The sequence below is a fragment of the Rhipicephalus microplus genome, chromosome 1, assembly GCF_043290135.1.
Source record: "Rhipicephalus microplus isolate Deutch F79 chromosome 1, USDA_Rmic, whole genome shotgun sequence".
NCBI classification, from domain to species: Eukaryota; Metazoa; Arthropoda; class Arachnida; order Ixodida; family Ixodidae; genus Rhipicephalus; species Rhipicephalus microplus.
Window position 1 is genome coordinate 103426445 of NC_134700.1, and position 23034 is coordinate 103449478.

General features: G+C 49.9%; 2 protein-coding genes across 2 annotated transcripts in view; both read right to left on the bottom strand.

Annotated features, from left to right (window-relative positions):
- The window catches only part of LOC142765575 (uncharacterized), a 67304-nt gene that overhangs the window by 20131 nt on the left and 24139 nt on the right, over positions 1–23034 (bottom strand). The window lies entirely within an intron of this gene.
- Positions 3047–4499, bottom strand: LOC142768654 (glycerophosphodiester phosphodiesterase 1-like). Its single transcript, XM_075870673.1, has one exon. It carries the CDS (start codon positions 4266–4268, stop codon positions 3222–3224), a length of 1047 nt encoding a protein of 348 aa, XP_075726788.1. The 5' UTR covers positions 4269–4499; the 3' UTR covers positions 3047–3221.

The following is a 23034-nucleotide window of genomic DNA, read 5'->3' on the forward strand; positions in this document are numbered from 1 at the left end:
AAGTCATGTGCGGCATAATTTACCTCCACCTCGTAACGTTGTGCTGATTTAAAATGACATAAACATTTCTCATTCGTGCTTTGCATATCATTGATTTCCAATGTACATGTGATCTGCCAATTTTCTTTTTACAAGCAATGACGCCAACGCCCAAACTTCTGCGAAACAAGCTCTTCAACGCTATCGCGTTAATATTTGTCCACGCAAAGCTAGAGGTGCGATCTTGAGGGCGCCAGACATAGGTGGCTAAATAGATAAAAACGTGCAAAGCGTCTTAGTTTCGGTAACAACTTCATCGCATTGAATAACGTTTCATTCTCTTGCCCTGAAAACGAGGGAGAATGTCGCCCCCACTTGTATTACTCTTCTTGCAGCACTTGCGCGGCTTCTTTTATGGTGCGTGAATGTGCTGACTAGAATTAATAATTTTTTGTACTATAACCTCCCTATTGCATAACAATGTGTCCCAGCGTGATGCCAGTACGTTTTTTTTTTTTGGCACTGGTACACGCTGGAGACACTAGAAGACGCTGGTATTTACTGTCACTTAGCTGGGCGCACTAGTAGGGGCACTGGCTTAACCGTCATGATGCTGGTGCACACTGCGAAGCGCCGGAAGCGTTGGAAAGTTCACTTGTTCACTGGAAAGCGCTAGTGAATACTGTAGCACGCACTGCTTCTATACTCGGCGACAGCTTTTCTTGACAGCACTGTGGAAGCTATGGAGCCGAACCGCCTGCATGCGCGCGCTCCAGGAAATAGTACCTATTTTATTTTCTGATTCTAATAGCTACTTGGCCCGAATAAATAAAACTTTCTTCATTATAAGGATGGAACAAGTATGGGACGCTGTTCATAGAAAAGAAGTTATCGTGCGCCCTAGTTTTTTTATTTTTTATTTCTTGGACGGCACCACGTTTACCGCACGCCGGCTGCGTCTGCTGCTTGCTCTTGCAGCGGCGAGCACAGCATCGGCCATGAAAAAGCTGCTCATCGTTGAGACGCGCCGCTTTTTAATACACTACGCATCGAACGTTCCAGCCTTATCACTGGTGGCTGCGCAAGCTCTGAAATAAGCTTCACTGTTCGCGTCTTGCGCGCAATCTTAACAACGATCTACAATAATTGTGAGGCTTCTCGAACACTGAGGCGCAGTCTGCGCCGATCATTGCTGACAGCCTTTGAGGGCGTAAACCGGATACAGCAATACTGAAACAAGACAGGCCCGTGGCCGGATCGTGCCGCAACCGGCCTTCCATTTCGCCTGTACCAGGGCTCAATACCGTAAACGTTAACATTCGATCACGTGTGGCGTCTACCCATATATACTGAGCTGAACACGGAACCTAAACTTCACTGTTATAAAGGCTGAATAATGCTGGGAAAACGTTCTGAACAACGGAAAATTTTATATGTACCAGTATATAAACAGCACAGTAACTAGCTGCATGTATGCACTCTCATCAAAGTTTAACTCCGACGTTCCCAATTTGCATGCATACATTTTGCTAAACACACTAGCGCAGCGAGCAAGCGAAAACCGAAACTGGAACCGAAATCGGCTGCAAGCTGCCGGACTATTTGCGTAGTAACACAAATGTGCGGAGGCCCCGCCTCCGTAGCCTTCGCTCCAATGTCAAGAAAAGCTGTCGCCGAGTATACCAGCGCAGCGTGCACATTACTGTATACGATAGCCGTGGTATGTTTTGGTGTCGTTGAATATAAAACGCTTCATTCGATGGCAAGGAGAGATGCTACTTTAACAGATACCGAGTAGACGTATTTTTTGCTGTGCACGTACGTATCGCAGCAATTATAATGCACGTTTTTCGCATATGCCCCCGCGTATACCAGCCATATTCGCATCAGTCGTGTATTGCTGTAACGATTCTAAGTTGCAGTGTTTATAAGCCTGGAGCTGAATGCCACTCCTAACAGAAAGAGAAAATTGTTTTTGCCGCCAAGTTGACGAAACGTAAGTGAGCCCTCTCGATCGCTTCACAAGGTTTCCCAGCGGAGACGAGAGAAAAATCTGTCGTTCGATTCCGCCACATCGCGTAAATGGATGTCTGGCCATGCTTATCCTTCTTCTTACTTCAGGTAACAGTTAGAAATATTCCAAAGCACAAATGCAGAAACTTCAACCGTCCCAACTCCCCGCATCAAGAGCGGTCTTACCCTGTGCCCGGCCCAGCGAGCATTATCGTGCCGGCCGCGTTGGTGTAAATTTTACCGGCGCTTCTTGCTTCGTGTACACACAATTTTAAATTGTGAGAATAACTGTAAAGTATAGTGTATACATCCATGAATCTAAATAAACTATTTTGTCTTGTGTCGATGTGCGCACAAAGAGCACTGATTATCGATGCGTCGTGCTTTCAGCTACGCAGGCTGTCACCGAAAGCTGCCGGCTGCGCTTAGCCGGTACTTCTCCGACTCGTATGTAAGAACACGCAATTTTCGCCGACGCTCTTTTCGCCACTATCAGTGCCAGTGTCTTGATCTTCTTTTGCGTAGCCACAAGCTCGGTCCGAATAAACGGTTTCTTCATCGACCTGGAGTCTGCTCTCTCCATTCGCGTCATGACCCCGTGACAATACAAACGAATCTAACTGAAAGAAGGTAAGTTCCTTATAGGTTCTCATACGTAAAACAAGGAAAAAGAGTCGGCAGCCGTGTTCAGGTGGAATCACCCAGTGACGATTTTAAATGGCAATAAGCTGCCAAGAACAATGGTGGCAATATTGTGTTTCAGCCTGTGTCTAGCACCCAACTTTCGCTTGCCTCCGTCGTCGGACGTTATTCAAGGCAGGAATATGAACCTAAAGGGGGCCAACAAAAATTTTTTTTCACTTCACTAACGCATTCAGCTATAAATGAAATGTAATACCTGACAGCTTATTGAGTGTAACCTCATAAACAATATTGTTATATTATTACAAACATGCCGTTCAACAGTGATATTTTGAAACCCATGGGGAGTGCAATCATGAAATCCCAGCTGAAATCACGGGAATAGCTTGTGGCTGCAAAAATTGCGTACGAGTCGCTAATCAATAAATTTGTTTATTATTTACCAGATGGTATTGAAAGCGAGTGCTTGGTCAAGGTTAGTTACGATGTAAAGAAAATCGGTTTCTTGTGCCTTTTGGCAACGAAAGCTTACATTTCGGCCAGGGGCTGTGGTTTGTATGCGAAAAGAGGAACAGTGCACGGGCTGTTTAAGCCGGGTGCATTGTGTCAGTGATGACGCCCACCCGGAGTGATTGGCGGTAAAAGTCTTTTGCTGCCGGATTGTTTGTCGTCCAGGTAATCACATACACGCCCCGATTATACCAAGCATTTACGTATTTGTTGCTCATCATGTTATCGCTAATCATGACAACCGATGCACCGGTCAAGTAGGGTAGAAAACCGGAATGCAGAGCCTTGTCTAGAAGCCAGTCTGCCATTGTGTACAACATGTGGGCGAAAAACGACTCGTGGTACGGGCGCGTCTTGTTCACGTCTTCGTAGGTCAGGACTCCCGGCTGCCAAGTCAGCGCTGTCACAATTCCCGGATTTCGGCGTCGCAGTGAGTAAACAAAGTTATGATAGAAGGAGGCGACCAGCGCCCGCCGATAGAGCTCGGGCCTTTCGCGAAACAGCTTGTCGACCACCTCAACAGCACGGGAGTCGTACCTCTTGACGTCAATGATGAGCCGCATGCCTAGGCGTAGACACTCCTCGACGCCTTCTTTGAGTGTGGGGACGCGCTCCTTGGGAAACCGCTCGGCGAGCGGGTGTTTGCACGAGGCGTCCAACCGACGCAGCTCCTCGAAGGTTATGTTGTCAATCGGGCCCTCACCGTTGGTGGTCCGCTCGAGAGTGTCGTCGTGGAAGATGACGGCGACATTGTCTCGCGTGAAGGTCAGGTCGAACTCGATTCCGTCTGCGTTGTTCTTCTTGGCTTCCTTGAAGGCGGCCAATGTGTTCTCGGGGGCGTCGAGGGCACAGCCACGGTGCCCGAAGACGGGGGGCAGCTGTGAGTCGTCGCCGTCTTTTACGCCAAAGATCACCTCCGAGACCATGTTGTCATCGACGCGCGGTATCGAGCACCAACGGACAGCCCAGCAGCTGAGAACAAGGATGATGGCGACGCCATAAGCTGAAACCATCGCGCTTTGCGAAACCAGGTTGAAGTAAGACGCGTACACGCTCACAGCGAGGTTCTTTTGGGAGTCGCCGATATTTTGCTCAACGCCGGTTACACCACTAACTGCCCACATTAGCCGTCTCTAAATACTTCTTCTTCTTCTACTTCTGTTTGTCGGTAGAGCGTGCCTCCCGTGTTTTCTACTTGACTTAAAAAAAGAATATCAATGCAGGTAAAAATGCTGCCCTTTTAATCGACCCGTCAAGAGCCTGTGAAACTGAACGCACAAACACACACAAACGAGTGCTGTGTTTTTATGGGCGTTTACTGTCCTTTGGGCACACATCGTACCGCGAGAATGGCGATTCACGTGACGCCGTTACGGTATATAATCTCGAATGGTTCTTATACAAGAATCATCGGTTGCGAATCATGTCTTACCCTGCTGTGTCATGCATCCTTCCACCAACATTTTGCTTCGCGTGATTATCAAGTGCAATCAATTGATATCACTTTGTTATGTGTTTGTCTAACTGCGCAAGGAGATATAACAGTGCATAGCCAACAAGAACAAAATAATGCAATCAACAATGCGTATAATGATTTCATTGTCCACGTGTATATAAGTGAATATTTGCGAGTGGAATGTACCGCCTATAAGAAAGGTGTGTCGCCTAATGAGAAATGTTTCTCTTCTTCGAAAACTTTCAACACGGTGTGGTTCCGGCTCCAAAAGAAATTTGATGCTATTCCGGGAGCAACAACAAAGACGCCATCAATATTAGCACGCAAATTATCCAGCCATGAAGAAGGAATATTCAGGAGGTGATATGCTCGTTAGTATGGGTGTCCACAGGCGTCCAGATAACGTCACATGTGTAATGCAGAAAAAAAGACGCCAAGCCTGCGCGGAATTCACAGCACAGTAACGCCTAGTTCACACTCAATAATCAGCTTTCTACAGAGACCGAAATTCTCCTGCTGCCGAAACGCAGTGTCGTTCGCAGTGGACGCGCCCCGCCCCGCCGAATATGTCATCTACCACGGGCTGAACGCGGGATGGATGCGCTGTCACCTGGTTGTTGTCATGGTTCGCAAATGCCGCTAGGCTATCCTGTGGTCTAATCTTCAATGATTCTCGTACGCAGGAAGCAAGGAAAGACAGTACTGCTTACTTTCCTAGCAAGTGGCTGCCTTGTAATGCACGAAGAGCAGAAAAAAAAATGCCCGCAGCTTCCCTCGGGGGAACACTGAGGAGGATGCGGACCATATAATTGGTTAACGGGGTGTTAAAGTGCGACTTACTTGGGTCGATGGCTAAATTGGTTAACGTGGTTGTGAAATGGGGTGTTAAATTGCGACTTACTTGGGTCGATGGCTAAATTGGTTAACGTGGTTGTAGGAGGGGGTGTTAAATGAGTGAACACGTACACACGTATGCGAAAGGGCGGCGCTGGTCGAAGGGACGTCGATCATTGTGTTTGTGATTCGTTGGAGTTCATTTCACCGCGACCTTGGACGTCGACGCGCCGTACAAACCAACCGACGAGCGGCAACTGAGCGAGCGAGCGCCCACCTTGAGTATATATACAGCACGACGGCGCATGCACTGTCAGCTGTTGAATGATCTCGAAGCGCGACGCCACATGCGCGTCCACTGGAGAATCAGGAGAATTGTAGATGTCGAACGCGGTGTGTAGAGGAGGAAGGGTGCACAGATGGTGGAGGAGTGAAGCGCGCGCGGTGTGTAGAGGAGGAAGGGATGCACAGATGGTGGAAGAGTGGGCGACGGCGCGACGGCGCATGCGCGCGCGTCAGCTGTCGAATGTTCGAGAAGCGGTGCGGACGGCGCACTACAAGGCGCGAGTTTAAGATGCTTCCGCATCTAAAACCACTGACGCCAGCGCGTTGGTGGGTTCGTTTTGCTCTGCAAGACCGAAACAAGCTCGGTCACGCCAACAGCAAGCTCGATCACCTCTTCCACGTAATGCGGACGCGAAGTAGGCACAGAGTAGGTTAAACTCCCGTTGGCGTCAACATTCAGTTACGTGCACTGCGGCATAACAAGTGAATAGGGCTTGGGCGCCATTTTTCAAAATTCTTTGACTAGCGCTCCTATTGGTCCGCGGTGACCGATTCGGCGGAAGACGCTGCAAAAATCGGTCCGAGAGCGATGCACGCGGAGAGGGTCCTTTCGGTGAATCTCGCCGCCGCCGAACCGAATTCGGAGCACTTCGGCGGCCGGAATGCTCAGTGTGAATGCGCCCTAACAGCAATAACAAAACGAGTGGCTTTTCAGAGCCTTTTCGAAACACTCTTCGGAATTATATAGGCACACTGCTGGGTACCCACTGCGCCACAAATATACATATCTTTTGTTGTGTAGGCCAGCATTCGCTATGCTATATTTCGTCATTCTTTGGAGAGCGTGGTATCTGCTACACACTTGTTCGAAATTTTGTGCATTATTTTATGCAGTCGCTGACGACGATGAAGAATTATGTGTGAAGTGGGTATGGACCAAAGTTAATAGGTGATCAAGAACAAGTTTTCTAATGAGCTGAAGGATGACCCAGTTATGCAATTCGCGTTGCGTGACGCCTGGTTCTTCCTTTGATGTTATGAAAAGCTTTATTACTGATATTATCGCGATTCCTTTCCCGACATCAAGCTGGCCTAATAGCAGTTTAGAAAAGAGTTCCAACAACTGGCGTTGCTCATCTATACACAAACTGGGCAACGCCAGTTCTTGTAACTCGTTTCTACACTAACTTCAGATGCTGTGCTGAACTTCGTCACATGTCGAGTGTTTCCTTAGTCACGCAAGCCCTTATTGTCGCTGTGTGATTGTACTTGTGCTCCATACTATAAGTGTCATTTTATGTTCATTCTAATACACATTTTAATAAATACCATGAAAGAAAGAAAAAAAACTGGTGTAGCTCAGGGGTAGAATACTGGGCAGGCATGCTGTAGACCCGGGTAGTAATCACATTGGGGCACTGGTGTTTTTTTGCCGAGTTTTTTTTTTCGTTCGATATTGGCTCCGGACACCGGCGGTAGAACACTACGGCGCCGCTCTTGACCCATCTTCTGATCTCCTAACAGCTTTCGCTGTAGAATACCAAGCTCCGGGAGAGGCACGAGTTGGCGGAGTCTTGTAGCGTGAAGCCGCAAGGGCCAAACAAAGAGAATATGCTACCAGCCGGGCACTTATTCTGTTTGGAAGTGTTGGGAGCACACAACAAATAATAAATATACGTTGGGTTTAACGTACCCAAACCCCGATATGAAATTAAAGACGCCGTAGTGGAGAGCTCCTGAAGTTTCGACCACCTGAGGTTCTTTTAGTATATGTGGAGCTAGCAAAACGACTGCGAGCACGTGGTGAGCGTGCTATTTTGTCATGTTCTTACATGACACGCGTGTCAGGATTATCATGTTTGCACCAGTCATATACATTCGGCATTGATGGACGTCATGTAACACCAAACTTCGTATATGTGGAGCTAGCAAAACGTCCACCAGTGCATCTTGAAGGGCCCAATATACTCCAAAGTAGCGTTGACGCACGCGCACGCTGGGCACAGTGACACTACGTTAGCAAAACGCGAGCACTCAATAGTCTGACGTCAAGAACAACCGGCGTGACCAGCGTCCGTTGGCGCGGTCCAACGGCAACCGGCGCGAAATGGTACATGCTGCATTACTCGACGAAGCGTTAGCCAGACAACACTGCGTCTCCCTCTATTCGCGACAGAGGGACGCAGGAGGTGCTGAAATGCGCATGCGTCAAAGCAACGCGACCAAACTGCCTGCATTTCAATTTTTTTTATTTTTTTTTTCTCTCTGAATAAAGTTTCTTCCTCCTCAAAGCAACGCAGCGCGGCACGCACCTGCGAGTATATGGCAGGACCGATGCTTGGACTGGTAACGCTGGTGTGACGCGACTGTATGAACACCGGCGAACACGCGCACCACGTTACGTCGAAATGTATTGGCGCCTTGACTGTGGCATCTAGTCATGTTTTCACATGACACGCATCTTATGATTATCATGTTTGCACCCGTCACATAATTTTGTTATCAATTGGTGTCACGTAATACCAACATTGGCATATGTGAAGCTAGCGAAATGGCCGCCAGCGCATCATCAGTGGGGCATGTTTTGATGTTGTTAGATGACACGCATGTCATGGTTATCATGTTTGTATGTGACGCTCTCTGCGTCCCGCCTTGTGGCGATGGATAGCGGCGACTTCTACAGGACCACGTGGTCAAATGTCGGCGCCCTCAAGCCCTTCTGTGGCTCAAGGCTCATTGTCCATCACCAGCGACGGCTCAAGAAATGCTCCTGCTCCCGTGCCCATGGACGAAGAACCAACTGCTGGCCCGTCTGGCTTCAGCTTCACATTTCTAAGCTCCGCAAGGAAACAAGGCTCTTGGTGCAGCTCCAGTGAAGACACGGACATCTACTCAGTCGACGGCTACGACTCATCAGATGGCAGCTTCGTGTCTGTGATGAGCCGCAAGGCCAAAAGGAGGCTCATCAAGACGTCATCACCAGCAAGCACGTCAACCGTGAAGGCAAGGAGTGAACGCTGGCCGCATACCATTCTCTTCATGCCCGTGGATCCTTCCGTCAGGCTTCGCAAATTGAAGAGGCAAGCTATTTCCAGTGTTCTTGAGGGAATAGCACAGAATGAAATCAAAGAGGTCCGGCTAAACACACGTAAGAACGTTTTAACTGTTGACACAACACACGCAGACACGCTGGAGAAGCTTCGAATGATGACAGAGTTTGGAGATGTCAAAGTACGAGCGGTCGTACCGATGACTGGGACCTGCACTGCAGGTGCCATTTACGACATTGACTTGGCAATCCCAAACACGGATCTACCCATTCTGATAAAACCGGCGTACCAAGGAGTGGTCTTTAAGCATATAAGCCGCCTCGGGAACAGCCGCTGCGTTAAGATAGTCTTTAAGGGCGACTCAATCCCTACGCACGTCAAGTTGGGACATTTCCGGCATGTGGTACGGCATTTTGTTCCAAAGCCGCTTCAGTGCCACAAGTGTTTCAAGATCGGCCATGTCAAGGGCGTCTGTGCGAACTATACCGTATGCCCCCGGTGCACGGAGCCGCACACGGTAGACACCTGTTGTGCAACAACTTATAGGTGTGGCAATTGTCGAGGTACGCATGAAGCCACGTCTAAGGAATGCCCAAGACTTAAGAAAGAAATAGGTATCCTGAAAAAAATGGTCCGGGATAACTCCATTCATAGAGAAGCTTTACAGAAAATCCGGCGTCGACGTTGCCACCGACGGAAGCGCTCCAGTCATGGTGATATTCATGCACTACTTCGGTCTACACCATCATCAACATCCAGTAGAAAGCCAGAAAGTACAAGAATACCTCCACCGGCGAAGCCTCTCTCCCCTGAAGACTGGCCGGTGCTTGCGAACGCACGGTCTTCCGAGCAGCCTTCCCGATCTCTGCTCCCAGTGAAAGCCAATGCTGCTTATGACGAGGCTCCAACAGCAGATTGTCGAATTATTCCTATGCTGCAATACATCGTGAGTTTCATCAGAAGTCTTCTGACAAGCATCGATACGCCAACTGCTAGGAGCGGCCTACAGGTGCTGGATGCGTTGAGTCCGGTCCTTGCAAGCCTTCAGTAAAGCCATGGCCGACAATCACAAGTCGTTCCGACAGGAGGTCAGAGAAGCGTCGATTTTTCAGTGGAACGCAAGAGGTCTGAGATATCGCATATCTGATTTTCGCCAGTTCGTTCACCTGTACCAATTTCCTATCATGATTATATGTGAACCGAAATTATCGCACCCAATCAGATTATCCGGCTATGAGTAATTTTTCTCCTCAAGTGACATCGAAAGTAGCAAGGTTGCTGTATTTATTCGACGGGAGCTTACTTACGTCGTCCAGCCAGTGCAACCTCACGACGGCAATCAGTATGTGTGCTTGTCTGTTAAAAAAGAAAAAGTGACATTCGCACTTCTAGGTGTGTATATATCCCCATCAAGTCAATTCGACGCCAACAAACTAGACGGCATATTAAGGGCACATCCGGGTCCGTGAGTTATCACCGGGGATTTCAATGTGCATCATCCCATCTGGGGAAGCTCAAGGCTTAAGTCAACGGGACGACGTCTAGCATCATTGGTTTCAAGCCATGGTCTCGTCCTTCTGAATGACGCCAGTCCTACGTTTTAGCGAGGCACTACATATAGCAGCTGCCTTGATTTGTCCTTTGTTTCACGCCGATTTGCTACACAGGTAAAGTGGTTTTTGGACATTGAAACACCCGGAAGCGACCACATCCCAATTTACCTGAAGAATAAAGGTATTTCGAACACGCACTCCTCTACCGCAACACCAAGAATAGATTGGGGTGTGTTTAAAACTCAACTTGAGGATGCTTTTGAAGAAGGCCTGTCTAATGGTCTTCAGCAAGCTATTAAGAAAACTGCACATGCGGCTATGCGCACAATAATATGCTCTTCGAAGTACTCTGAATTTGACCTCGAGCTGGAGCGACTTCATGCAATCCGCCGTCGTGCCGAAAGATGATACCGACGCACCGATTCCACAGACGATCTACGAACAGCTCGGCGCATCGAAAACAAGATACAACGGTGCCTCGACAAATTAGACACCCAACGATGGAGGAAATTTTGTGCGTCGCTAGATCCTCATAAACCCCTATCTCAGATATGGAGAATTCTGCGAGGCCTACGTTCTGTTCCAGAGCAGCGTTTTCCCTTCAAAGCCCTTGCACTTTTTCATCGCCGGCACGAAATTGAGGTAGCAGATTTCTGCGCTATGGCCGTGGGCCAGACAGCGTACATAAGCCTACATACAGTGAATCATATCCTTCACTCACGGGACCCGCGCATGTATCTACCGTTTACATAACAGGAGCTCGATGCGGCACTCGTATTATGTAATAAGTCGTCGTCAACTGGCCCGGATGACATCTCATACAGGATGCTGTGCAACCTTGGTAAACGGGCACGAGAAGCACTCCTTAACATCTTCAACTATTCCTGGCAAGCTGGCGTCGTTCCGCAAGATTGGAAGATTAGCCGCTTGGTACCGATTCTTAAGCCTGGCAAATCTTCCCTGGACATTGCCTCTTACCGACCGATCGCACTTTCAAGTTGCGTAGAAAAGGTAATGGAGAGAATGATCTTGGCCAGGCTTGAATGGTACCCGGAATACTATGAGATATATCCGAACGCCATGGCTGGTTGTCGCCGTCACCGATGTTCGATCGACAATGTTATAGATCTCGTCACATATGTCCAGCAACAAAAGGCATGTAAACGACTATCTGCTGCCATGTTCCTTGACGTAAATGGAGCATACGACAACGTTCTACATGACGCCATCCTCGAAGCCATTGAGTCAGTGGGCCTAGGCGGGCAACAGTTTTGTTGGACACGCAGTTATTTACAAGGGCGGGCCTAATTTGTGAACACTGCAGATGGTCCAACCTCCCACCACCCAACGCATCGTGGAGCCCCGCAAGGTGGCGTCTTGAGTCCAACCCTCTTCAACCTCGTTCTCATTGGTCTTGTAGAACGACTACCAAGTGTGGTCAAGTTATTCATGTACGCTGACGACATCTGCGTCTGGGCATCTGGTGTGACAAGACCTCAGGTACGCGCAAGACTTCAGAAAGGTGTGGCGTTGGTATCAGTGTACCTCAAGAACCAGGGTCTGAAAATCTCGCCATCGAAATGCGCATTGATTGCTTTTAGTTGAGAGCCAATGAGACCATACGCTATATCAATTGTTGGCCAAGTCATACCATATGTCAGGACACACAGATTTCTAGGCGTATTCATTGATAGAGACCTCTGCTGGGGCCCACATATGGCCCACTTGAAGAAGAGGCTGACAGATATTGCTAACTTTTTCAAGTATCTCGGAGGAAAAACCTTGGAGACTTCAGTACATGCAATGATGCAATTGTACAAGACGTTTTTTCTTGGCTATTTGCGCTACAGTTTGCCTTCGTTGACCAACACTTGTAGAACCAACATTTCGACTCTCGAGAGCATCCAGGCTATGGCTCTGCGAGTTTGTCTGGGGCTACCGCGATGTTCAACAACAGCTGAGACAATCGAGATTGCTAATTTCTACCCACTAAAGACGCATATCATGATAGAAGTGCTCAGAGCACACGTGAGGCATCTTACTCGTGCCCCTGCCCATCATCTAGCTTCACTGCAAGAAGCCCGACCTCGTGCCTCATTTTGCCAGACAGTCTTGTCATATCGCACACGCATTCCTACGGGATATACAACTCCATCAAGGATTTCAACTCCCCCATGGAGTATGACCTATGCACATGTTGAACTTACAGTTCCAGGCATAGGGTCAAAAGCCCGGCACTCGTCTGCAGCGCTAAAGCAGCTTTCTCTTCTCTTGTTATATGAGAAGAACAGTGAGCATACTCATCGATATACTGACGCTTCAATTAAAGTGGATGGGTCTGCAGGGTCGGTGATCTTTCCTGAAACAGCGACAATATGTTACGTGAAGGAGACTGACTCAGAGGGGTAGTCACCGATGTATTTACAGACGGTTAGGCGAGCAGCGCCAGCCACACAGATTAGCTCGTGCCAGTCTATCTGCTTCGTCTTCTTCAGCTCCATGCACTGGCACGTAGCATGACCCCCGGCGGCGGAGGCACCGTCCCGGTGCTTTAAAGGTCGTTATCTGACGCATTATTGTAGGGCTTGATCCGCGAGACGTGTACGATGCGGCCCAGTGATACGATATCACTGGGCCGCATAGTAGATGATGATGGGCAGATGGGGCTGATCTCGTAGGTGACAGGTGTTACTTGACGCAATATACGATAGCGTCCCGTGTAATGAGACAGAAGTTTTTCGGATAGGCCCAGCCGACGATGAGGGGACCAGAGTAAAACGAGGGTACCGGGAGCGAAATGTACGTCTCTATGTTCCGCATCGTACCGACGGCATTGGTTGGTTTGCGACGCCATCAGCCGAGCGCGAGCGAGCTGACGGGCATGATCGGCTCGCGCAATCGCGTCGCGGGCATACTCGCTGGTGGACGAGGTGTGAGCTGAGATGACTGTGTCCAGTGGTAAAGTCGGCTCTCTTCCGTACAATAAGTAGAACGGCGAAAAGCCCGCTGTGTCGTGACGGGATGAATTATACGCGAAAGTTGCGTAGGGTAAGGCAAGGTCCCAGTCTCGGTGGTCGGGCGACACATACATAGCGAGCATATTTGTTAAAGTGCGGTTAAATCGTTCCGTAAGGCCGTTTGTTTGAGGGTGGTAAGCGGTTGTCAGTGTGTGTTGCGTCGAACAAGAACGCAGAATGTCGGCGATGACTTGGGATAAAAATGTACGGCCACGGTCTGTGAGAAGCTGTCTCGGCGCACCGTGAATCAATATAACGTCCCGTAACAAGAAGTCAGCGACGTCGGTTGCACAGCTGGTCGGTAGAGCTCGCGTAATAGCGTGGCGTGTAGCGTAGTCTGTGATAACGGCTATCCATTTGTTTCCCAATGTTCATGTGGGAAAAGGACCAAGCAGGTCTAACCCAACACGGTAAAATGGTTCCGCGGGTATGTCAATTGGTTGAAGATGGCCAGCGGGTAGCAGCGATGGTGTCTTACGACGTTGGCATAGGTCACATGTGGCGACGTATCGGCGTACCGAACGAGCAAGGCCTGGCCAGAAAAAACGGCGCCGGACGCGCTCGTACGTGCGGGATACGCCAAGGTGTCCAGCCGTGGGAGCGTCGTGAAGTTCGGTGAGAACACAGCGGCGCAAATGCTTAGGCACAACAATGAGAAGGTCGGGCCCGTCTAGTCGGAAATTGCGACGGTATAGCACACCCTTTTGAATGACAAAGTAGCGGAAGGAAGCATCATTTGTGGAGGATTCCATACGGCTGATGATGTCAAGCAGCTCTGGATCACGCTTCTGTTCTTCCCCAATATTAAGGAAGTCGGACACTGACAAGATAGAGTTCTCCGTGGGCTCGTCAGTGTCCTCAGGATCGTCGACAGGGTACCGGGAGAGGCAATCGGCATCACGGTGTAGGTGGCCAGATTTGTAGACCACCGAATAGGAAAACTCTTGCAGGCGCAAAGCCCAGCGACCAAGGCGGCCTGATGGATCTTTCAGAGAGTTCAGCCAGCAGAGTGCGTGGTGGTCGGTAACTACCGAAAATGGGCGTCCGTATAGATAAGGTCGAAATTTCGCTACCGCCCATGCAAGAGCCAAGCACTCACGCTCTGTTATCGAATAGTTACGTTCAGGGGCGGATAGGAGGCGGCTGGCATATGCAATAACGCAATCATGGCCATGTTGTTTCTGAGCCAGCACTGCACCAATGCTATGCCCCCTTGCATCTGTACGGATTTCCGTAGGGGCAGCAGGGTTGAAGTGTGCCAGAATCGGAGGGGTAGTGAGAAGAGCGACGAGAGTCGAGAACGCAGAAGCCTCTTCGGAGCCCCATGAAAACGGGACTTCTTTCTTGAGGAGCTGCGTAAGCGGCCTCGCTATGTGCGCAAAATTTTTCACGAAGCGTCGGAAGTAGGAGCATAGTCCGATAAAGCTGCGTACATCCTTCGCAGATCGTGGTACAGGAAAGTTTTTGACGGCGCTGATTTTTGCCGGGTCTGGTTGTACACCGTTGGCGTCTACTAAATGGCCAAGCACTGTGATTTGATGGCGTCCAAAGTGACATTTGGACGAGTTGAGCTGCAGGCCAGCGCGACGGAAGATTCCCAGGATGGCTGAGAGGCGCTCTATGTGAGTTTCAAACGTTGGTGAAAAGACGATGACGTCGTCCAAGTAGCACAAACATGTGGACCATTTGAATCCTCTGAGCAGGGAGTCCATCATTCGTTCGAAGGTGGCTGGAGCGTTACAAAGGCCGAAGGGCATGACCTTGAACTGATATAGGCCATCAGGGGTGATGAATGCCGTCTTTTCACGGTCCATTTCATCTACCTCTATCTGCCAGTAGCCGGAACGAAGGTCTATGGAGGAAAAATAATGGGACACATAGAGACAATCAAGCGCATCATCTATTCGTGGCAGAGGGTAGACGTCTTTTTTGGTAATTCTGTTTAGGTGTCGATAATCCACACAGAAACGCCATGCACCGTCTTTCTGGCGGACTAGCACTACAGGAGAAGCCCAAGGACTGCAAGATGGCTCAATGATGTCCTTGGCGAGCATTTTGTCGACCTCACTTTGGATGATGTGACGCTCGGCCGCCGACACCCGATATGGGCGCCTATGAATAGGATGCTCATTGCTAGTGTTTATGCGGTGGCTCATACCGTTAGCTTTCCCCAACGGACGGCCGCTGATGTCAAATACGTCGATGTAGGACAGCAGAACCCGGTGGAGCTCATCAGTCTGCTGCGGTGTTAAGTTGGAAGCGATCATCGAAGTAATAGCGCTGTCGGAGCAAGTGGCAGACTGATGTTGAGCGTGGGGTTCAGAAGGGGCGGCCATCGCGAAAACATCTACCGCATTGTCTTCTAAGGTGCAGAGCAACGCTAAAGACATCCCTTGCGGCAAAACTTGAGGTGTCAAGCTAAAGTTGATAACTGGGAGGCACGTAGAATTTCCTGCGACGGACAGAATGGTGTGCGGTAATGTAATGCCACGGCTTATGAGAACATCGGTGATAGGGGTCAGAACATAGTCACCGTCGGGAACTGGTGGTATTGAGACGAGCTCTATGTAGGTCAGTGTCTGTGGAGGGAGGCGCGCGTGTCCCGTTGTGCAGAGGCGACTCGGCCGTTGTGTAAGAGGTTCTGTTGCGGGCAAGTGTAGACGGAGCGTACTGGTCGAACAGTCTATGAGGGCAGAATGCGCGGATAGGAAGTCGAGGCCTAAGATTACGTCGTGGGGGCATTTATCAAGGACGGTGAAGAGAACAACTGTGTGTCGATCCGCAATGCTCACACGAGCGGAGCACATTCCAACGATCGATGCTATGCCACCATCCGCAACACGGACGAACTGGGTGGTCGCAGGTGTGAGAACCTTCTTGAGCTTGCGGCGAAAATCACTCGTCATCACGGAAAGTTGGGCGCCGGTGTCGACAAGAGCAGTGACATGTAGGCCGTCTACTTGTACGTCTATGAGGTTCCGTTTTGTCGGTATCGTCAAAAGAGGATTTTCGGTCAGTCCGAGCGATGCAGCGCCACCTCCGGGGGCTGCAACGCTTAGTTTTCCGTCGGAGAACCTCGTGGGAAGGCGGGGGAAGATGGTCGGCGGGGCTGTGGAGAACGAGACTGGCGACGTTGGGGGGATGGAGAGCGGGAGTAGCGGCGTTCAGAAGCAGGTTCCTGGGCAAAATGGTCGCGGTTGGTCTCATGGCGATAGGCAGGTCGTGCATATAAGGGACGAGAGGACGGTTGTGCAGGAGGACCCCAGCGACTTCTGCAATGGCGAGAAATGTGCCCGATTCTGTGACACGAGAAGCATATCGGCTTGTCATCGTGTGTTCGCCATGCGGACGGATTACGGAACGTTGAGGGAGAGCCGGTCGGGAAGGGACGTGCAGGCGTGTATCGGGGCTGGTAGTCGGTGCGGGTAGGCGGTGAGATAGAGTGAATTCCCAAGCTGGCGATTTCCTGCCGGACGACTGCTTGAATGAGAGGCAACGTAATTGGCGGAGAGGGGTCAGGGGACGTTGTTCCCACCTTAGCTGGAGCAGCCGCTTCAAGCTCCCGCCTGACGATTCGCGTCAAGTTGTCACAGTTGTCTGGTGGATGATATGTGTCGAGACATGAGGACGTCGCAGTGGTGTTCGGGAGGCGCTGGAACTGATGGGAGATGCGTCTGCTTTTAGCTTGTTGGAACCGGCGGCATTCTTGAATGATGGCATCAACAGACGACACATTGTTGAATACCAACAAGTTGAACGCATCGTCGGCGATACCCTTTAGGATATGGGCAACTTTTTCAGGTTCAGACATATTTTCGTCAGCTTGGCGGCATAGTGAAAGGACAGCCTGAATATAACCGATATAGGGCTCTGTGGAAGATTGTGCGCGAGTCGACAACTCATTTTTCGCAGCTTCACGACGACCAGAGATGTTGCCAAAAAGCTCACGGATCTTTGCCTTGAAGCTGTCCCAGCTTGTTATGTCATGCTCGTGGTTATCAAACCAAACACGAGGTGTTCCGTCGAGATAAAAGATGACGTTTGCCAGCATAAGAGTGGGATCCCACCTGTAAGTGGCGCTGACGCGTTCGTAGAGGCGTAGCCACTGGTCGACGTCGGAACCCTCGCTGCCCGAGAACACGCCGGGGTCTTTGAGCGCGGGAAGCGTCACGAATGTTGTTGCGGGCGCTGGGTTGACAGGTCGGGCAGAAGGGGGAGCGACCGGAGAGGATGTAGCCGAGTCTTGGGTGGTCATGTTGTAAGCCGCGAGTGAGCGTCCGCTTCGGAGTTCCGTGGCGAGGACGGGGATCGCACAACTCCACCAAATATGTTACGTGAAGGAGACTGACTCAGAGGGGTAGTCACCGATGTATTTACAGACGGTTAGGCGAGCAGCGCCAGCCACACAGATTAGCTCGTGCCAGTCTATCTGCTTCGTCTTCTTCAGCTCCATGCACTGGCACGTAGCAATATTGATGTTTCGTTTATCCCACCAGACATCATCGACAGCTGTGGAACTTGCTGCTCCACGTAGCGCAATTCAAGTCATTAAACACCAAGAAGCCAAGAAACGGAGCGTGTTCAGTGACTCTAAGGCAGCAATACAGTGCTTGATATTCGCCTTACGCCGGCGACCTCATGAACAACTAGTGCTGGAAATTAGAGAGCTGCTTCACCACCCCTTCGACGAAGGACACAGAATCACGTTTCAGTGGCTTCCAAGTCACTGCGGCATATTGGGCAACGAACATGCTGATGCAGCTGCCCGATCAGCAAACGAAGATGGTGAAGAAGAATCTATACCATTTTCAAAGACTGATGCTGCAATGACCATCCGAAAATTCGCTCATGCAGAATTAAAATCCCTGTGGAACGCCGAGTGCTTACGGCACACGCGACTGCATAGACTGGACACGTCTCGTCGACTCCGGCCTCCGTATGGACCCTCTCGACTCGAGACAACGGTGCTTTGCCGACTATGGCTTGGTGTAGCCTTCACGAAAGCTTTCGCCTTCCGAATCGGCATGAAAGACAGTGCTGCTTGCGGTCATTGCGGCAGCGATGAAACTATAGAGCACGTCCTTTGTCACTGCCCTCGTTACAGTGTGCAAAGACGGCAACTAGCTGCTGCGTTAGCTCGCCTCGAAGACAGACCTTTGTCTGAACAATCAGTGCTGGAAAGACGACATGATTTGTGTACTCACAAAAAATCAGTGAAGGCCTTACTGAACTTTTTGCGTGGCAGCGGCCTATTGTATAGACTGTAGCACCCCAGCTCCCCCCCCCCCCCTTTTTTTGCGCGCATCTATTTCCCTCTTCGCTTTCTTTCCAATCTTTCTTCCGCATTCCCCGTTCCCCTTGTGCAGGGTAGCAAACCAGATGCTGTATTTTCTGGTTAACCTCCTTGCCTTTCCCTCATTTTATTCTCTCTCTTGTATGTGTCATTTACTTATGTCGTCCTTTCGCGTCGCTTAATACCGAATTTGGTACATTTGAAGCTAGCGAAACGGCCACGAGCGCATGATGAGCGTAGCATGTAGTCTTGTTGTTACATGATACGCATCTCATGTTTCTCATGTTTGCACCAGTATCATACCTTCGTCATCCATTCACGTTCCGTAATCCCAAATTTGGTATAAGGGAAGCTAGCGAAACGACCGCCAGCGCATCATGAGCATGCCATGTTGTAATGTTGTTGCATGACACGCATCTCATGATAATCATGTTTGCACCAGTCACATACCTTCGTCATTGATTCACGTACTGTAATACCAAATTTGGCATATGTGACGCTGGTGAAACGGTCACGAGCGCATCATGAGCATAGCATGTAGTCATGTTGTTACATGTCACGCATGTCATGATTTTCATCTTAAGGTCTCTCGCTTGTTTCCGCCATGCAATCATGCCATACCATACCAGTTTTGCAACTCGCCATGTCAACGAAACCACCTCAAAAGCTGCAGGACCATGAAATGTAAATCATGTTATTCATGAGATAAATGTGATGATTTTCATGTTATAACTTGTCAAATATGTTCTTCATACAGTCATGTTATGCAATACCAAGTTTCGTATTGGTACGGTTGTCGAAAGGGCCAGGAGAGCTAAAGGCCGTAGGCGGATAGATAGATAGATAGATAGATAGATAGATAGATAGATAGATAGATAGATAGATATGCTCAATGTCGCCGAGGTTCGCTAAGAAATGCTTCACATTTAATTAAAATCACGGCGTATGCACGGAATGAATAATTAGTGGAACGAAGCATTCATCCGTGCAATCGTTCGTCCACGCGTCCGCCGACTCCCATCACACTAAATCATGAATCGGACGGACGTACTCTTCGTCCCACTCATAATACTATTTACTCCATGGATGTACTGGCTACGCCGGATAAATGATGATGATAATGAAAAACATTTATTATAAAAGAGAGAGGTACGGGGCCAAAGCATAACCCCGCTACATGGTCGGCGTCCTTAGTCCGGGACACCGCATGACGAGGCCCCTATTCGAGCCCGTCTCACCAGAGCCCGTTGAGACTCTAGTGATGAGCAGTTGAGGAGGGCAGTGTCCCATGCCTCTCGGAAAGAGTTAAGGGAAGAGGGTAAGTGGGGATTTTTCGGACATGCCCACACCATGTGGAAGATATCACACGTCTCCCCAGAGTGTGGGCACCGCCCATCTGTGTTCGCATCGAAATGTTTTAGGATTGCAGGACAGAGTAGAGTACCTGTCTGCAGGCGCCTTAGAATTCGCTCTTCCGCCTTACTCAGCCCCTTTGCAGGAGCCGGGTAAAGGCGGTGAGTGTCGCGATAATAGGTCAGAATTTCTTTGAACCGCAGCAGCGGTGTATTGGCTTCCGATTCATAAGAGCCAAGGTGAGGAGCCCGGTAGGTAAGCGCTCGGGTGGCTGCGTCAGCGGCCTCATTATCTCGTAAGCCCTGATGGCCAGGAGCCCATACGATGCGTTTCGGGGCTGGATCAGCGAGAGCCCGTTTTAGAATGTGGCTGGCTAGGGGGGATATCTCTCCTACCAAGTAATGAGCACATGCTTTCTGGGAGTCCGTGATGATAACTTTCGAGTTGGGGTCCGCAGCAGCAAGCGCTATCGCGACTTCCTCAGCGCGCTCTGGATTTTGTGCTCGGAACGGGAGCCCATTGACATGCTTTTCCCGGTGAACTACACAGGCCGTGTATAATCCCGTGGGCGAAGGCTCTGCTATATCTACGTAGAATACACCAGGTCGGGAGCCGTGTTGCCTCTCAAGCGTCCGAGCCCGCACCTGTCTTCTGCTTTCGTGCGTGTGCTTATCCATGTTACTGGGGAGTGGAGAGACCGAGAGCATATGGCGCCACAGTTCCGGAATACGCTCCGCCTCCTCTGCAGTGTAAGTGTGCTGTATATGTAAGCGGTTCAGCAGGTGGCGCCCGGGAGCCATCTGCACGAGCCGCGTATATTGTCACGTGCTACAAAAGGTCTTCAACTAGGAAGAACTGAGCCGGCGGAGAGACAAACCGAAAACTGGCAAATGGCTGCTTCAATAATAAACAACTGGCCAGAGGACGCGCTGCCCCAGAACATCGTCTTCCATTCTCGTGGGCAGCCATGGCTTGCGCTCGCCGTAACTAGCGGCCAAGTGGCAATATTGATTCATAAGGTGGGCCTCCCGCAACTCCTGGTAGGAGTTGAGCACACCTAACGCCCTCAGTTTGGCGTTGGAAGTGGCCACCGGAAGATCCAGAGCTCGTTTAGTAGCCTTACGAATGATGGCATCTATTCTTTCGTCTTCTTGCTTGTTAGTGCGAAGGTGTGGGACAGCGTAGAGGATACGGCTAGTCACGAAGGCATGGGTGAGCCGAAGCGCGTCCCTGCCCCGCAGACCACCCCGCTTGTTGGAAACGCGGTAGATCATGTGCCCTACCTGTTCGCCTATTCTCTTGAGTTTCGCTATAGTGGAGTCTGGTCTGAGTCTGTGGTGAATGAACAGACCCAGAATCCGGAGCTCCTCTATCTCTCTGATGGGAACCCCAGACAGGGAGATGTGTATGGCTGACTTATCTCTTGGCTTCGCTCTAACGTTCAGAAGCTCTAATTTGTTTGGAGCACATTTGAGTCCACAATCGTCGGCATACGCCTCGACTTTGGATGCGGCCTGCTGAAGGCGTTCCTACATTTCACCAAGGCTCCCTTCAGTGGTCCAGATTGTAACTTCATCGGAATATACTGCGTGTTGTGTGCCTTCCACCCTGGCCAATTTGCTTGGAAGGTGCATCATACCATTGTTGAAAAGGAGCGGTGATAACACTGCTCCCTGTGGGGTACCCCGTGTTCCCATAATGTACGGGCCATATTCCTCGTCCTCGATCCGAAGAAGTGCCTGGCGTTTAGAGAGAAAATCTCTGACATATGCAAAGGCCTTAGCCCCGCAATCTGTGGAACTCAAGTTAGCCAGGATGCTGCTGCGTTTAACAGCCGGATAGAAGGCTTTCGACCAACCTGATGCTATAAGGAGCTTCGTCCTTAAAAACAATAAAACCACATCACGCTACATTTCGCAGCTGTGAATACGTCAGCGCACCTGTAATAATTCTCTAAACAGAATTACAATATAAATCAGGGATAGCTCAACAAAAAGAACACGAATGTGACACATGTATTTGCGTGTAACTTGTGAGCGCAGAATGCGGCATTCTGATTTCGGGTGGGGATTGGGCTGTCGGTTTTTAATAAAAGTGGTACATTTTATAGTCGCACCTATTCGCCAATCCGGTGCCGTCGGCGCTGTTGACACCGCCACTGCGCATACTGGCGTCTAGTGCCAAGGTTCTTTTTTTTTCTATCTGACGTGCAGAAGAGCACGAAGCAGCATGACATATTCTTGAAATAAATGAAAGAAACAAAACCTGACGTCACTTTCTCTAACAGTAAAAAACTACAGCATTGACGTAGCATCAATTGTATAAACCGCATCCAGTCGGCAACATAAGTAATAGATTGTTACTCTTGGATCAAACATTCATTTTGACTTCCACTCCGAATTTTTTTCTCCTCTATGCAGAATGCCAGCGACGCATACACGCAAGATGAACGTGAACGCCACAGCATGAACGCATTACGAAGAAATAACATGCACTGGAGAGGGACGGTCTCGGAACTCGCTTGCTGAATTATGTGCCGACCGGTTGTGCCCCCGCGATCTCCGACGACAGCGCAGCTCTGGCCGACTGGATTAGCCCTGCGCCATCTCCTGTCGCCGACAAGAGCTCTCGCAAGTGGTGCCCCGTCCGTCCTCGGACTCCAGCGACCATGTCCATCTTTCTTGTCTCCTCTTTACTTCCTTCGTTTTTTTTGTCCTTTTCTATCGCTGGACCTCGCTCTCTGTTTCGTCCCTCCATCTATTCACCTTTTAATCCTATCCGTTTAATCCCTCCTCACCCCATTTCTTGAGAGCTACTGTTGAGGTGTCACACTCTGATGCAGACAGTTACGGGGCTCACTTTTCTGTTATTTCCCCTTTAGGAATCACATAAGAATCACATAGGAACGGTTGCTGAGCCGACGAAACTCGGCGCTCAGCATGAGCAACTCTCTTGCTCTCTCCTCGCAATGTGCTGACGCCGTCAAGTCTGGCGCAAAAACCGCGGTCTCAAAGCGTACAATGCTTCGCACTCACCCGCCAGGCTTCCC

Bases quoted from the DNA above. Each gene is read 5' to 3' on its own strand.
- LOC142768654 (XM_075870673.1), bottom strand. From the start codon at position 4,268: ATGTGGGCAGTTAGTGGTGTAACCGGCGTTGAGCAAAATATCGGCGAC.